Source organism: Rhipicephalus sanguineus, chromosome 6 (genome assembly GCF_013339695.2).
Source record: "Rhipicephalus sanguineus isolate Rsan-2018 chromosome 6, BIME_Rsan_1.4, whole genome shotgun sequence".
Classification (NCBI taxonomy): Eukaryota; Metazoa; Arthropoda; class Arachnida; order Ixodida; family Ixodidae; genus Rhipicephalus; species Rhipicephalus sanguineus.
Genome location: NC_051181.1, coordinates 6,988,902 through 7,006,980, shown reverse-complemented (window position 1 = coordinate 7,006,980; position 18,079 = coordinate 6,988,902). Strand labels below are relative to the sequence as shown.

The window sequence follows — 18,079 nt, the reverse complement described above, 5'->3', positions numbered from 1 at the left end:
CGAAAAAACGAGGCGAGCAGTCCATCTTGCTTCACAGTGATTAAACCTCAGCTAGCTGCCTCGCGTCTTAATCGGCGGGTGATTCTCCAGCGGCACGGAGGACTTGACTCTAACCTTCTCAGGAAACGGCGCCATAGCCGTATAATTTCGTTTTTTCTTCGCACGCCACAAACGTTTGTTCACGAAAGTGCACGGCTGCTACTGAAAGCATGCCATATCAAAACAACAATCATATTGTTACAATCGTACTTTGGGTATGTGGACCTGTGTGTAGTGGGTCTGGGCTCGAGAGAGGTGAGGAGGAAGAGGACGTGCCTTGCAATAGCGACAACCTCGGTGCGAACTCAAGACCGCTGAGGCTACCGCTGCGTCGCATCTCAATAAACCCCGTTCGTGGACGTAACAGAGTGGTGGAGGTGCTGGGTACACGACGTCGACGTAGCAGAGAGCCACAACCGTTTGAACTTCGCCGGAGCCGCCGCCTTGCCGGTCTCACACCGACGACTTTTACCATGCTCCAGAACGAGGCACAAGACTCAGTGTCAGGTGCAACCTCGCATAGGTAAACACCGGATGCAGCTATTCGTCACTACATGGAACCGCGCCCGTTCGCTGGAAGAGGAGGAGAAGATGTGGACGAGTGGCTGAAGCATTATGATAGGGTGAGCTGATACAACCACTGGAACTCCATCTCCAAGCTCGAGTATGTAGCGTTGTTTCTGACGGAAACCGCTCTGATATGGTATGAGAATCGCGAGGAGTCTTTAACAACGTGGGAGCTCTTTGTAAAAGAAATGAAGCAATGTTTCGGTGACTCTGACTCCAAGAAGAAAGGCGCTGAGAGGACGCTTGCGCAAAGAGCTCAGACTCCTGGGGAGACTTGCACTACATACATAGAGGAAGTCCTCAAGCTGTGCAGGATTATAAGCGCGCGGATGTCGCAAGACAAGGTCGGACATCTTCTCAAAGGTATCGTCGGAGATGTTTACAACTTCCTAATAGGTAGAGAAGATCTTACCTCTGTCTCGAATGTTCTGCGCCACTGCCGTACCTTTGAGACGCTGAAGACATGTCGCATTGCACCGAAATTTGGGCGACTGGCAAATGTCACAACTGTCGCCAGCGTCGATGTAAGTCCGCCCGCCGACCTTGCTTCCACTATTCGGCAAATCCTGCGTGAAGAACTGCGGTGACACGACGTCACCCATTCTCCGCACTACTCGACGCCAGTAGCACCATGTGCTCCTTTGCAACCGTCAGTGTGCGCTGCGGACTCGACTGAACCAGGAAGAATGTGGCTGCATCGAGACACATTCGCATTTGAACAGCAACATGCGCAACGTTTTCGTCCCGGCCGTGGCACACAGCGACAGACAGCTACAGTCCAGGCTGCTGAGCCTCCGCATCCGGTGAGACGACCCTTCACGGCGGAGCGTTCTCAACAGCATTTCTTTGCACGACCTCTGCCCGTGTGCTACAGCTGCGGCGTTGAGGGCCACTTTGCGAGGTAGTGCCATCGCCGCCAGCCGCCGAGGTACGACCACACGACGACATCTGACCGACCCCGTGCTTCAAGTGCCTACATGTTCGCAGGAAGCTCGGCCAATCAAAAACCAGGGGTGTTGCGAAAGCCCTCTCCGGCCCCCGATCGCAGCTTAATGTGACCAGGCGCAACGTCATCAAGCATTGCAGTGACCACGCATGCGCAAGCCTGATCTGCCTATGTACAAATACACCGGCATCACGCAATAAAGCGTTCTTTCGTTTCCTGCTGCTCGGCTGTTCACATGGTGTCAGAAGTGGGGGCGGTGGTTCGTTTGATACCACCGCAAGTCGGCAATGAATGAACCCACTGACCGGCCGGAAACGCCCGTCGCGAGAATGGCGTCAACACTGCTGCAGCCACCGAGGCCACTAGACATGTCTGGTGACACGTTTTACAACTGGACCGCATGGAAACGTGAGTTTGACCTTTTTGCTACGGCGACGGGACTGAGCCAGCAGCCTAATGATGTTCAAGCCGCAACCCTTTTGATGACAATAGGCGAGGACGCGAGAAGAACATTCTATACGTTCAAGTTCGACAGCGAAGACGATAAAAAAGACCTCAGAATTATTTCAGCAAAGTTCGAGGCAAATTTCAAGCCGTCTGAGAACCTCACCTTTAACGAATTCCGATTTGGCTCCAGGGACCAACAAGAGGGAGAGTCGTTCAATGAATGGCTTACGCAGCTGCGAATCCTCGCGGGAAGATGCGAATTCGGCGAGCTTGAGGAACGGCTGATTCGGAGCAGGATAATTCTTGGCATCAAAGATAAGGATTTCCAGCAGAAGCTCCTCTCGGAAAACCCCTCGTTTTCAAAAGTAGTGCAAATGTGCCGCGCAAGGGAACAAGCAAAAGAACAGCTACTAGAAATCAGAGCCAGAACGGACAACCCGACAATTGCCGCAATCAAAGAGAATACAGCGCCTTGCACGCGCTGCGGTCTTGAAAAACACAAATATGGAAAGTGTGCGGCGCAGGGCAAACACTGTAACAATTGCGGCAGAAGCAATCATTTCGCTCGTGTGTGCCGTCAGCCAAAGCAAACACCTAGATCGGCCGCACGCGAAGTGAAGCAGGTTGTTTTAGGAGTTGAAGACGAGTACTTTCTAAAAGCCCTAGAAGCATATGCTATCTCCAGTGAGGACCGTTGGTCGGCGAAAATTGTTATCGCTGGTTCAGCGATTGAATGCAAAATTGACACGGGAGCTAACTGCTGTGTCATGCCTGAGGTGACGCTTCGGAAACTAACTACGCAGCCGGCGCAGCCATGCTCGACCACCTTGCGCGCTTTTTTCGGCCATAAGCAAACAGCGTTGAGTAAAATCACCTTACCGACTTCGTACATGGCTCAGACCTGTCAAGTGGAATTTTTCATCGTACCCCAGTCCGTGCCGGTAACAGTGAGTGGCGGTGTTGCAGAGCGCTTAGGACTAATATCCCGCGTACGCGCAGTCGACGCACTGCCAAGCCATGACCCAAGTGCCGGTTTCGATGATGTATTCCAAGGCCTCGGGGAGCTGAAGGGTGCTACGTACCACATCGAGCTCAAACCAGGCGCACGAGGGAGCGTCAAGCCAGCTCGGAGAGTCGCGGTTGCTCTTCAAGACCGCGTGAAACAAGAGCTCAATAAAATGGAGCACGACCTCGTCATTGCAAAGGTAACTGAACCTACTGCCTGGGCAAGCCACATGGTAGTAGTAGTTAGGAACGACAAAGTGCGCATTTGTCTAGATCCTTCGGACTTGAACAAGGCCATACTGAGGGAGCACTATCATATGCCGACATTAGAGGATGTAGTTCCGCGCCTGCATGGGGCAAAGTACTTTTCAACGCTAGATGCATCTTCAGGATTTTGGCAAATTAAGCTAGACGAAGAAAGTTCATTACTATGTACCATGAGCACTCCCTACGGCCGCTACAAATTTCTGCGCATGCCCTTCGGGATTGCCTCGGCCCCAGAAGTTTTTCAGCGGGCAATGCACCAGGTAGTGGAAGGCCTGAGTGGTGTCGCCGTTGTAATGGATGACATTCTCGTTTGGGGAACCTGTCGAGAAGAGCATGACACAAATCTAGCAGCTTTGTTCGCAAGATGCAGAGAGCACAACCGAAAGCTGAATAAAAAAAGTGTCATTTTTTGCAGCCGCAAGTTCGATACATGGGTCATATCCTCACGCAAGAAGGACTTTGCCTGGATCCCGGGAGAGTAGACGACATCTTGCACGTGCCACCACCGCAAAATTGTAAGAAACTGCAGGTTTTTCTCGGGATGATGAACTTTGTGGCGCGTTTCATCCCCAACATGTCGGCACTGTCTGCCCCCCTCCGGGAGCTATTGAAGAAGAACACGGCTTGGGTCTGGACACAAGAGACCCAAGAAAGCTTCAATACACTTCGCGCCTGCCTAACAAAAGCACCCGTTCTCGCCTATTTTGCGAAAGGTGTCCCCTTGACGTTGTCCGTGGACGCAAGCCAGAAAGGGGTAGGGGCAGTTATTTTGCAAAGTGGACACCCAATCGCCTACTCTTCGCGCTCGTTTACCGAAGCACAAAAGAAGTACGCCCAAATCGAGAAAGAGCTGCTAGCCATTGTTCACGGGTGCGCAAGGTTTGAAGACTACATCCTAGGGCAGCCAGAAGTAATCGTCGAATCCGATCACCGCCCTCTAGAGTCAATATTTAGGAAACCACTATGTGAGTGCCCGTTACGATTGCAACGTATGAGACTCTCCTTTCAAAGGTTTCCTATAAAAGTGGTTTACAAACCAGGAAAAGAACTCTTTCTAGCGGATGCACTCTCGCGCTTTCCAAACCAGAAGGAGCTGAAAGAAGAATCACTGGATTTTCATGTACATGCTCTCTCTTCTCTTCCAGTCTCTGATCGGCAACTGCAGGAAATCCGGGAAGAGGTACTCAAGGATGCAACAATGACCGAACTGTGCAGCTATTCAAGCACAGAATGGCCTGAGAGCAAGCTTCAGGTGTCTGAGACCGCACGAGCGTATTGGAACTACCGCGACGAACTTCGCGTCGAAGATGGCCTTCTCCTAAGAAGCAACAAGTTGGTCATTCCGCCAACAAAAAGGCAAGAAGTACTTCGTTTGCTTCACGCGGCACACGGGGGTGAAGAAAAGATGAAGGCAAGAGCCAAAGCAGTTATGTACTGGCCAGGCATGTCGGCGGATATTGCAGCTCTAGCGAAGGCGTGTCAACTTTGTCAAAGGTACAAGAGCAGGAACGCCAAGCTACCAATGCTTAGTCCCGATATACCTACTTTGCCGTGGCAAGTAGTCGGAATCGATCTTTTCTATCACGAAGGCCATGAATACCTGGTTGTGGTGGATTTCTATTCCTTTTTTTCGAGATCAAGCAGATGCATCGAACTACGGCAGAAGCAGTGACAAACGTGTGCATGCAAATCTTCGCCACGCACGGCATACCAGCAAAGATATGCAGCGATAACGGCCCCCCGTTCAATAGCACGTGCTTCCGTGTTTTTTCAACGCAGCTGGGCATCATCCACGTGACTTCCAGTCCGCATTACCCTCGCGGTAACGGCATGGCTGAAAGGGCCGTCCAGGAAGCAAAGAAACTACTGAAGAAGTGCAGGTTTGGAACACTGGAGTTTTACAGCGGCCTGCTTGAATGGAGAAACATGCCAAGGGATGACCGCCTAAAGTCACCCGTCCAACGGCTCATGGGTCGACAGACGAGGACCAAGCTGCCCGTACTAGACTGTCACCTAGAACCCCAAACCGTGCCGACCGAAGTTGTCCGAAAGCGCCTCGACGAAATACGGCGAAAACAACGCGTCTTCTACAACAGATCAACCCGGAATCTACCGGAAGTGCACAGTGGGTCCACAGTATCTGTTTATGATACAATAAAAAAGACCTGGGCACCAGCAGTCGTCATGGGCCCGGCAAGTACACCACGCTCTTATATTGTTGCGACTGAGAACGGCCAGCATCTACGACGCACGAGGGAACACCTCAGGTCCACAAACGGGCAGGTTCTCTCGCAGCAGCCAGAAAGCGCGAGAGCGTCCGCGCAATCCAGTCCGCAGCCGTGCACCACCGAGCAGCAAGCACCTCAAGAAGCGCTGCGTAGAAGCGCAAGACAGCGAAGAGCGCCGCAACGCTATCCTCTCCCAGAGTGCCCAACGCAAACTGTTCAGCGGATGTAGTGAAAATTGAACTTTGAGTGGTTTTTTCAATGTGCCTTCGTTTAGACATTTTGTGTTCTGTTTCTTTTTTCGTTTCTTTTTCTTTTTTTTCCCAAGGGAAGGAAGATGTGACCAGGCGCAACGTCATCAAGCATTGCAGTGACCACGCATGCGCAAGCCTGATCTGCCTATGTACAAATACACCGGCATCACGCAATAAAGCGTTCTTTCGTTTCCTGCTGCTCGGCTGTTCACACTTAACACCACCGCCTGCTCCTCGCGTAAGCCGTTCGCCGTCTCCTAGGCGCCAGTACCCGTTGCCCCCTGCGGAAAACTAGTCGACGCGGCCGTTGGAGGTGAGGTCGCTGGACATTCTACGATTTCGACAGAAATACCTCTGTCAATTTGTATGTTCAAGAATAAGGTGTGTGTGTGTGGATATTCAGCGTTTCAACTATGGCCTTAGTGGACAAAGGAGCAACCATTTCTGTTATGAGTTCGCGTTCAAGCGCCTCCTTGGTCGAAAAGTGATGTTCTGCTGGGACCGATGCTGAGACTGTGAGCTCCTACACCCTCTTGGTGTGCGCAGTGTGGAAGTTAGCTTGGGTGGCCATGTATTTAACGCAGAGTTCGCAGTTCTACCTCACGCCACGCATGATGCAATACTGGGCCTGAATTTCCTGAAGCTGTGCGGTGGAAATGTTGATTGTCGAACGGGAGAAATTACCATAGATTCGGGCATTCCTTCCGCGTTTATGGAACACGCGCCTTGTCCCGAAAGCGCCCTTTGCGTATGCGTGGATGCAGTTGTCCCGCCGTTGTCAGCAAAGCGTGTCCCAGTCACATGTTCCCCTACAGCCGACAAGACATTTGACGCTACCGTGGAACCGATTCACCTGAGTTGCATCAAGAAAAAAATTGCAGTGGCTTAGCTCGGCTATGCCAGGATATACGTAGCGTTAGCAAATGTTAAACTGATTAGTCTTAGCTTGCCAGATTATCTAGGATTAGCTTGATTGTCATGCTTACTGCTGCTCCAATGACACACACACGGTATACGTATTATGCCGCACGTGCGTATTTATTTCTACTCAACATCAGGTTGCTTCGCTATTGCCACAAAGACGTGGCAATAGAGGTCAGTGAATAACACGCTGCCGTCACTCAGTATCCTGGCGACGCCGCTTTGCTAGACGTTCGTCCCTTTCCACCAGTGTCTCCGCAGCACGTTTAGCCTTCTGGTCATTCGTCGTACGCTGAACCGCTAATTGCCAGGCAAATACTTCGGGATCCAATGAGATAAGCTTCTCGGCTCTTCTGCGCCATTGAACAGCATTTGCGCTCTCCTTCTGCATGGCATTGCCTACCTGCAAACGCCACGCCAGTCAGAGGCGCTATCAAGCGGCACCAGCGCATTGTGAGACGGCGACTGCACAGCGAAGGCGAATAGCTGCGCGCCATGGCTACGACGTCATCCCTCTAGAATGCGCAGAGCAGCAGCGGCGAGTCGCGCGCGCCGGCGCCAGTCTGTCTGCCCGGCTACGACGCCACTCCTCCCGCTCTCCGCCACCAACAGCGGCGAGCCGCGCGCGGCGGTGGCGGAGGGCGTGAGATGCCGGCTCCGGTGACCCAACTGTGTGACGTCACTGATCCTCGCGCATGCGCAGCACGGCTCAAGACGCGCCACGCGAAATCGGCTCCGGCTAGGCAAGTGTAGCTGACGCTACAAAATGTTCTGATACCTTATTGTACGCTGTCAGTTGTTCAAGGGCGCACTAGCTTATGCACCATCAACTGTTCCGATGAATCCACGATACTGCCGAAGGGCCTGAAGCTTGTGGCGGTTCGCGAACAGCAAGTATTTTCTCTTGCCAACCTTGCAGAGAGCCGCGATTCCCCGGATGAGTCTGATTCTGATAATGTGCACGCCATAGACTCCTCAATTATGGCTATGATCAATGTAGTGTAGTGGCGCCATCTGCGAATGGCGCGCGCACTTAGAGTGCGCCTTATTGTGCTGTGTTGTCGGCAGAGGCCGTCTTGTATCGGCACACGTGATGGCATATGGCCAATCACGGGTGCACGCGTGTCCGTTGTGTCATCTTTCGAATAAACGGCCGCTGGCCGGCTCAGTCGTTGTTGGGCTTCCTCCGGACTCTCACTTCTCCCACTCGTGTTGCGGGCCGTGCCGGCGCGCGGCACGGCTCGTGCCAGTCGTCGGGCCCTCGCCGTCGGTCACCGCTCGCCGACACAACACCATGGCGACGAGGATGTTTTTCGCCGCGGTTTCCACCGCGGCAGAGAGAACCCGTGAGCGTTCCGTGACTCCCGCCTTTTTCTGGCTTCTCTGACGCGTCTGGCGTCGCGAGGCCTACCGCTCTTTATGTGCGGCTCCTGTCAAACCTTCGCCTAGGCCTTCGCCCTTGCTCCGCCAGCTGAACCTCGCTGTACCTCTCCTGTCGGCATGGCTCTCTTCGGGCACCTCCCTGTGTTCCTCGAGCTGTCAGGGCCACCCCCGGTTCCGTGGACTGACTGGAAGAAAATGTTTCATGCCTACCTTGAGGCAGCCGGCGGCATCGACTGGAATGACGCGCGTCGCGCGTCCGTGCTCGTCAGCATGCTGGGACAGGAAGGACAGAGGAAATATTTTGCGTCAGCAGAACTAGAAGAAGCCCGCACGACTCCAAGCAACGCGGCGTCCGCGCCGGCGTTTGCCCCCGATTCCTCGGCTCCGGCCGCTTCCAAGTTTGACAGTCTCGTCAAGCAGCTTGACCGGCTTTTCGCCGCTTCCACGAATTCGCTCGTTGAACGTCACGAGTTCACAAGTCGGCGTCAACTCCCTAGTGAGAGTTTCCTGGAGTACGTGACCATTCTGAAAGAGAAAGCCGTACGATGCAAGTTTGGGCTGATGTACGCGGAACGCGTCCGCGACCAGATTATCCACGGCACGTCCAATTTGCGGGTGCGGGAGAAGCTGCTGGCATACGGCGAAGAGTTGACCTTGGAAAAAGCGGAAGAAATAGGTCGGACGCTCGAAGCGTTGTCGTTGGCCAACCAAGCGTTTGTTCAAGCCGTAGGGCAAGGCGCCCAATATGGCGGCTTATGAAGAAGAGAACATGGCCGGGGCAGACGGGGAGGCCGTGACGTAGGCAGTGACGTCACGTCAACGCTTCCGGAGGCACAACGTCACTAAGGTTCCGGCAAGCCAAGATGGCGACCGCTGCGGGAGCAGATGGCACCAGTCAAGTTTTCGAAATTGTCCAGCCGATATCGACGTTGCAATACGTGCAACGCTTGGGGACATTTCGCGTCGATGTGCCGCAAGACTGCTCCTTACAGCGCGTCTCTTCGAGGGGAGCTGTCGACGTCGTACCAGAACAGCAGTCTTCCACACAGTTGAACGTAGCTTCAACCTCGTCAGTGTTATCTTTGGATCGTCCTTCGTCATACGTGCTGAGTTAGCACCTCGTCTAGAAAAGACTTGGTCGTCCACGCTGTGGTCGATGGTGTTACCCTGCAACTACTGGTGGATACCGGAGCATGCGTCCTCGATGCTGAAAAGGATTCCCAGCGTCATTTCGGCAGACAGCACAGCCTGTCCACGGCTGTAGATGACTTGTGGAACTTCTCCAGTCGGCATCGAGATCATGGGCTCCTTCCAAGCTCCAATGAAAGTGTTGCAGCGGTCTTGCTCTTTTGTGTTTTCGTTTCAGATGTTGTGTGTTGTGTTAGTGCCACTTATGTGTGTGCGCAACTGACCTCATCCCCGCCGCTGGTGTGGTGCGTGCATTATTAGGTGGATCCTGGGACTTGCTTCAGTGTTACCCTTAGTGTGGATCCTGGGACTAGCTTCAGTGTTACCCATATAGTATGGATCCTGGGAGTGGCTTTAGTGTTACCCGGTGATATCGCCCACATTATCGACGGGGGGGAGGATGTAGTGTAGTGGCGCCATCTGCGAATGGTGCGCGCACTTAGAGTGCGCCTTATTGTGCTGTGTTGTCGGCAGAGGCCGTCTTGTATCGGCACACGTGATGGCATATGGCCAATCACGGGTGCACGCGTGTCCGTTGTGTCATCTTTCGAATAAACGGCCGCTGGCCGGCTCAGTCGTTGTTTGGCTTCCTCCGGACTCTCACTTCTTCGACTCACTTCTCCCACTCACTTCTTCCACTCGAGACGCGCCGTGCCGGCGCGCGGCGCGTCTCGTGCCAGTCGTCGGGCCCTCGCTAACCCTACCCTCGCCGTCGGTCACCGCTCGCCGACACAACAATCAACAAAGAGCTAAGCACTAACCAGCGTCGTGAACTGGCGAGTATTCTCACGAAACACTCCCGAGTTTTCGACTTTGCCCAGAAGGAGGATCTACCATCATTTCCTCCTTCTCGCATACAGCACCGCATTGATACGGGATGAGATCGCCCTATCCGCCAGAAGCCATACCGTGTGTCACCTTCGGAGCGCGAGGTTATACATGAACAAGTTCAAGACGTGCTAAAGGAAAATGTTGTCCAGCAATCATGCAGTCCATGGGCAGCCCGAGTAATCCTGGTAAAGAAGAAAGACGGCTCATGACAATTTTGCATTGATTACCGTCGCCTCAACGCTATCACCAAAAAGGATGTATATCCTCTTCCACGGATAGATGACGCTATAGCTTGCCTTTCATCGGCTTCTTACTTTTCGTCTGTCGATTTGCGGTCAGGCTATTGGCAGATACCAATGCACAAGGAAGATAAGGAAAAAACGGCATTTGTAACAGTGGACGGACTTTTCCAATTTAATGTGATGCCGTTCGGGTTGTCTAACGCGCCAGCCACGTTCGAACGCTTCATGGACAACATCTTGCCCGGTTTGAAATGGGAAGTCTGCACGAGTTATTTGGACAATGTAGTAGTCTTGGGGCGCACGTTCCGTGAGCACCACACCCGTTCGACCTTGTGCTCAATCGTCTAAGCAAAGTACGTTTGGTGTTAAACTCAAATATCATTTTGGAGACCGCCATACACTCGTTCTAGGCCACTTGGTAGACAAAGAAGGCATACGACCTGATCCAGCGAAGAAGGCTGCAGCGGAAGCCTTCAACCGACCACGCTCAGTCAAAGAACTACGGAGCTTTTATGGACTATGTTCGTACTTCCGTTGCTTTATTCCTGCTTAGCCGCGATTCCTGCATTCGTGCATTCATCCCTGCATTCGCTAACGTCGTGAACCCACTGAAGTGCCTGCTTCAAAAAGGCGTACGGTTCGAATGGGCCCCGGAATGTGCGCCCGCTTTTTGTGAACTCAAGTTCCGATTGACGTCCCATCCGATTCTCCGACACTTCGATCCTATGGCCCCCACAGACGTGCACTCGGACGCTGGCGGCGTTGGTGTCGGTTCTGTTTTCGTTCAACACATCGATACCAAAGAACGTGTCGTGGCGTACGTGAGTCGCTCCCTAGGCAAGTCTGAGCGTAACTACACAGTTACGGAACAGGAGTATCTTGCAGTAGTCTTCGCAATACAACGCTTCCGGTCATACCTCTGCGAACGCCTCCTCACCGTCGTGACAGACCATCATTCTCTGTGTTTGGCTGGTAAATCTGCGCGATCTATGCCGTCGACTTGCACGTTGGACACTTCATCTACAGGAGTACGACTTCATGGTTTCATATAAAAAAAGTCGCCGGCACGCTGACGCAGACTGCCTTTAGCGGCTGCCGCTTCCCACGACGGCCTGTGACATGGAGAACTTCGACGGGTACATTGCATCGTTGGAGCCCGGATTTCCGGAGAAGAGCCACATAGGATTGAGCAGCAAAAGGACAGTACTTTACAGCAACTTCTTGCTAATGGACCAAAGTCATCGGCCACTGGTTTCCGCATATGCGACGGGCTACTATACAAGAATAACTATTCTGCTACAGGTTGGCGATATCTTCTGGTAGTCCCGAAGAGTCTCCGCGTTTCCATTTTGAGAGCCATGCATGATGATCCAACATCGGGTCATTTAGGAGCAACGAGGACGCTCTACCGCCTTCAAGAAAGGTTTTAGTGGCGCAAGATGCATCAGACCACGCAACAATACGTGTCTAGCTGCAACAAATCTCAACGTCACAGGCGTCCTACAAGTACTACACCATGTGCCGCCACCAAGAACTCCATTTGGGCAAGTTGGAATTGACCTTCTTGGTCCCTTTCCGCGGTCCTCCAACGGAAATCGTTGGATCGTCGTGTGCCGCAATCATCCGACGCGATACTGCGAGATGACTGCTATACCATCGGCTACTGCACGTAACGCGTGCCTCTTATGCTACACTTTGTGATTCTCCGACACGGACCTCCCAAAGTCGTTATTAGTGATCGGGGACGCCAGTTCACGGCAGACTTGGTCGAAGAGATGCTTCGTCTATGTGTTTCAAGTTTTCGGCACTCTGCGCCGTATCACCCTCAAACTAACGGTCTTACTGAACGCACAAACAGAACTCTCACGAACATGCTGTCCATGTACGTCTCATCAGATCACAAATACTGGAACGATGTTCTGCCTTTCATTACGTATGCATTCAACACCGCACAGTACAAAACTACCGGCTACGGTCCTTTCTTTCTTCTTTATGCTAAACCGCCACGCTATACACACGACACGATTTTGCTATTTTTAGACCACGATGATCTCTGCATTTCCAAGACTATGTGCCGTGCCGAGGAAGCCCGACGTCTTGCTCATTTGCGCATTCTTGCTTCCGGTGACTTCGTGTAAACCCGGTGACTTCGTGTGGCTTTGGACACCAGTGAGAATAAGTGGATTATGTGAAAAACTGCTGGCACACTATGTTGGACCCTATGTAGTTCTCTACCACATAAGCGAAGTGACTTACCACGTTGCTCGCCTCCACGACAATGGCCGACGTGTTGCAAAGACTGAACTTACACATATTGCCCGTTTAAAGCCGTTCGTTCCCAGAGACTGTTTGACTCGCCCGGTGGGCTTCGTCTGCGCGGACAGATGTTAGAATTGTAGTTTGGGTATGTGCACCTGTGTGTAGCGGGTCTGGGCTCCAGATAGGTGAAGAGGAAGAGGACGTACTTTACGATAGCGACAACCTCGGTGCGAACTCAAGGCCGCTGAGGCTACCGCTGCGTCGCATCTCTAGACCCCGTTCGTGGACGTAACAATATGACTCGTAGTCCGCACCGCAGAACATCCATTGCGTGCACGGCTTCATTTCGCAGTGCACGTGGACCATTACGCATCTTTAACATGACAGAATGAGACTTACCTCGAGGTATACGTCCTAAGTGTGTAATCGCGACTTGGGAAATCCATTTCGCTTTGAGTCTGGTGTCATTGTCGTCGATTGTCTGCTCTGCACCGCAAACGTGATTGATGAGCCTTTCTCCTTTTATCAATTTCGCTTTTCGGAAGGGCCATTCAAGCTTGAAGATCGTTTTGAAGCCCCACTACAAGCGGCACATTGTCAGACGCCGCAAGTGCACCGCGAGAGCTCTGCACGTGCACGGAAGCAAGCCGTAGCGCATTGGAGAGAAGGGAAAACGCGCGTTACTGGCACCCAGCCTGTATTTTTATGCCAGAGATGGCGCTGCTTGTCAAGAGCAGCAGCGCCACTAAGCGACGCTTGGGGAGCCTACAGCGTCACGGCGGAATGCGGTTTATGCCAAAGCACGACAGATGACGCTTTCATCATCGTCATCATCATCATCATTTATGAACCCTTAAGGACCCTAAACAGGGCATTACATAAGGGGCGGGTTACAAGGTTGAAATGAGGCATAGTTCAGCAAATGCCAAGAAAAAAAGAAACCCAACAGCGCTACAGAAAGTACAAGGCACGCAAGAGAAATTATTTCCTGGCTAGTGTTCGCTGAAAAAGAGCCGTACAACGCAATGATGGGAGGGAGCTAAAATTAGAATTAACAAAAACACAACAGACGAAGAGAAGTCAAAACAAGTGGACTTCATGATACAAGCCTTAGTGGGCACAAAACATATTAAGTACAATATCTGTAGTATACAACGGCGAAATAGTGAAAAAAAAGTACATGAATACAAAAAATACATATTTAAAATCATATAACAAAAAGCGTACTTAAGGATTCCTTGAATTTTTCTGAATTTTTTTCAATGGCAATAGATTCCGGAAGGCAATTCCAATCTTCGATGGCTGCGGAAAGAAATGATTAATTAAATGTAAGGGTCGAACCGTGAAGGCGTTGGACGCTGTTAGAACTGAACAGGCGGCGAGAAGTTCGAGCAGGTGGAAGTAACAGCGTACCATGCTGATGGGAAAAGTTGTGATATAGTTTATGGAACAGGGCTAGTCGGAAAATTTTGCGTCTTACTATTAAAGGAGGAAGTTCAAGATATGATTTAATGTGGGTTACGCTGGTGTGTGAATTATAGTTTGATGAAATAAATCGGGCAGCACGATTTTGGACCGCCTCAAGAGAGGTGATTAAGTATTCTTGGTAGGGGCTCCAAATAGCGGAAGCATATTCCAGTTTGCTTCGAACAAAAGTTTCGTATGCCATTTTCCTAATTTCTGGAGGGGACAGACGTAGGGTTCTTTTCAAATAACCTAAGGTCCTGGATGTGTCAGTTACAATATTTGAGATATGCTCCGACCACGACAGCTTACTGGTAATGAGGACGCCTAGGTATCGGTAAGTGGAAGTATGTGTCAGAGCTGTAGAAGTAGGAGTATATTTATATACAAGGTTAGTTTTTTTTGCGTGAAACAACCATGCATTTGCACTTTGAAGCATTAGGTTCCATGAGCCAGCGCGAACACAATGATTCGATTAGGTTTAATCGTGTTGTAGTAAGGATTGGTCATTACTGTTGGAGATTCGACGGTAGACAACGCAATCATCCGCAAAGAGGTGAATAGATGACGTTATTCCGGATGGCAAGTCGTTGATGAAGATAAGAAAGAGAAGCGGGCCAAGAACTGATCCCTGAGGAACACCGGATATTACGTGTGCGGCCTGTTGCCATTAGAGTCACTAGAAAAATTTCAGAGTATCGCATCTGTTTTCCGCGCGCCGCCGCGGACGCGATTAGCTTACTCGCATCACGTGACCTCTCGCTGCCATATCCCTTCCAAGCGCTTTGGGTGCAGGCGCGTTGAATGCAGAGCGTGGCCGGACATTTAGCAGTACCACGGTCCCTAGAAGTACTTCGTCGCTTTTTAAAGGCGTCATGCAGATGCCAGAGAGTAGCTCATCAGCTCCCGAACGTTGCTGGTGAGCTGTTAATGTTTACGACACATAATGCAAAAATATACGAGATTCCCGGAGTAGCTGACCAGCAACCGAACGTTGCTGGTGAGCTACTACGGGAATTTCGTGTATTTTTGCATTCCGTGTGGGGAACATTAACGTCAAAGAGCGTCGTTCTACGCGGCTGCATAGTTGGCGGCGGAATGAATTAGCCTCCCTCGAAGAACACTCCTTTCCGCAGTGAACTACACAAACTTTGCTGGAAAAGCTCTCATGCAAGAAGACACTTCACTTTTTGGGTTCGTTATGGTCAGTGATATTGAAAACTACATACCTTTCTATTTGCTCGGCTCTTTATATATCGATCTGTTGAACAGATTGTACATGCATTTCGAGTTATAAGCGTGTCACGCACGAGAGCGAAATCGAAGATTTACTAAAATAATAACTGTTTACTGTATACCTTGAAAGCAATTGTGACATGACCATTTGCCACTGCGCAAAACTGAAGCGTAGAACTCTGTTAATAAACTTGGTATAAGGCAATGTCATTAAACGTATTTTTTATTTCTTATTTTCAAAAAAAAAATGTTGCTATGCTGCATTGCGCCAATACAATACTGTTTACCGGGTGAGAAATGGTCGTAGCAAAAAAAAAAAAGGCTTTTGCTCTCACGCATTGAGGGGATCGATTTCATGCGAGCCCTAGGTCGGTATACATAGTGTGTTGCAGTAGCATGCGCGTTAAAAATTTTCGGGATGCGCTATTTCTGATCAAAATAACATAAAGCACTGTGCCGAGGAAGTTTTATCAAGAGTGCATCAAAAAAAATTTGAAATTAAAAGCAGTGCAGAAACCAAGTCCCTGCTGTTTACGCGCTGGCAACACCAACAAAAATAAAACCTGTTTGTCGGAACACAGCAAAATATTTGCAAATGCACTGTAACATTGGGAATATTAAGGAGACAAAAAAAACCGCGCGAGCAGACAACGGAAGGGCAATGTTCTCGCTGCGCAAATATAAGAAGCGAGCGAGCTCGACGACGACTTTTAAATGCGCCCGTCGTGCTGCTAGCGCCATCTCGCTGGTAATGAAGAAACGCTTATTATCGCCTGCCGTCTCTCAGTCCGTCCAGCGGTAACGGCTATGTATATAACGCTCGCCGTTAGCTACGTGGAGGATCTGCGTTTCGTGGCGTAGTGGATAGCGCCACTCGCTGCGGAGCAAGAGGTCCCTGGTTCGATTCCGCGCTTCGGAAGCATTTTTCTGAATTATTTTTCTTTGGGGCTTTTATATATATATATATATATATATATATATTTACATATATATATATATATATATATATATATATATATATATATATATATATATATATATATATATATATATATATACATATATATATATATATATATATATATATATATATATATATATATATGCATATATATATATATATATATATATATATATACATACTTATACATATACGGTGCATGACGGCGACGGGGACGGACATTTTCCAGCCGAGACTGTCCATATAATTGCTATCGCAATAAAATAGGAAATGAAACAATTAAGTAGTGATGTCAATAATTTTTGATGGCCTATTTTCAACGTATCTGTTAGGAAATGACAACGTATTCGCAAAATAAGATGCACCTTACCTACCGCACGACGATTCACCCGTGCGTTCGGCTGCTGGCGTTCCGAACCGAGACATAAACACCTCACGCACAACTTCCACTTACCGTACACACACCACTTCTATTACACATAACACCCAGCTGAACAGCAAGCATGGCGCGCAAGCAAGGTATGCGTCAGCGATCAGTCGAAGGACGCAATGTTGAATCTGACAAAAATTTGGAGGCACAAAGGAACAAGGACAAGAAATGACAGGACTGGTGCCAAACTAACAACTGTTTTATTGGAAAGAACATTGCATTCCAGGTAGCTTCACGCGCATGCGCGAGTCACATTGACAATCACAGTAAGAGAATGACAACCTACTTTGAGTTATCAAAACTTTTCAAAAAAGTGCAATTCGTTGCGATATAAATTCAAGGAAGGCACACTAACACATTGGGCACCCTTCTTATTTATGGAAAAAGCCTCCAACAATTCTCTGGCCACCTGGTTTCGACTTTTTCCAAGCACCCTGGTTTCGAAAAACCGGGGCGCGCATGCGCAGGACTTGCAGTGCGAAGGCAAGTGTAAACCAGATACACTGTTAAGGGAGGCTTCATGTTCCTTTAATCGAATATTTAAACATCGACCAGTCTGGCCGATGTATGTCCTACCACAGCTGAGGGGTATTTCGTAAACCACCCCAACTACGCATGGGCAATACGGTTTTACATGCTGTATGTCACAGGCGGCCTTATTGTTTTTCTCAGACACACGGGCGCATAGCCGCGAGAGCTTGTTAGGGGCGGAAAACACCACGGGAACATCGTGTCTGCCCACAACCTTCTTCAGGTTGTGGGCGACCTTATGAATATAAGGTATAATTTTCGGCCTTTTCTTATGCTGATTGGGTTCCGCCCTTTTTCGCATGCCTTTCAATTTCTTGAGCAAGCTCTCCGAAACACCAGTTATGACTGAGGACGCAAAACCAGCTGATTGCAGACGCGACACCTGATAATCAAAACTGTGGACCATCATGTGTTCGCAAGATCTGCTTAGCGCGGAATGCAGGCACATTGTCGCTATGCCTCTCTTAACATTTTTAGAGTGCGCCGATTGAAAATTAAGCAACTGCTTTTTAGCACGAGGACGGTATGACCAGCACGTGAAGTTATCGTTAAAGCTTATTCTGATATCTAGGAATTGCAGTTCATTATTATTGGATTCCTCGTAAGTAAAAGTCAGGCTCCTTCCATGGGATTTAAAAGCGGTTAAAACTTTGTCCAAGGCAGTACTGTAACTCAATTGGTTAGTAGAGTACAAAAGTCGAAACCAGGTGGCCAGAGAATTGTTGGAGGCTTTTTGCATAAATAAGAAGGGTGCCCAATGTGTTAGTGTGCCTTCCTTGAATTTATATCGCAATGAATTGCACTTTTTTGACAAGTTTTGATAACTCAAAGTAGGTTGTCATTCTGTTACTGTGACTGTCAATGTGACTCGCGCATGCGCGTG

General features: G+C 50.0%; 1 protein-coding gene across 1 annotated transcript; it reads left to right on the top strand.

Annotated features, from left to right (window-relative positions):
* Positions 1-4,110: 4,110 nt before the first annotated feature.
* LOC125758762 (uncharacterized protein K02A2.6-like) lies at positions 4,111-5,728 on the top strand. Its single transcript, XM_049416427.1, has one exon. The coding sequence runs from the start codon at positions 4,916-4,918 to the stop codon at positions 5,726-5,728; it is 813 nt and encodes a 270-aa protein (XP_049272384.1). The 5' UTR covers positions 4,111-4,915.
* The last annotated feature ends 12,351 nt before the right edge of the window (positions 5,729-18,079 follow it).

Excerpts from the sequence above, each read along its gene's own strand:
- LOC125758762 (XM_049416427.1), top strand. The coding sequence starts at position 4,916 with ATGCATCGAACTACGGCAGAAGCAGTGACAAACGTGTGCATGCAAATC.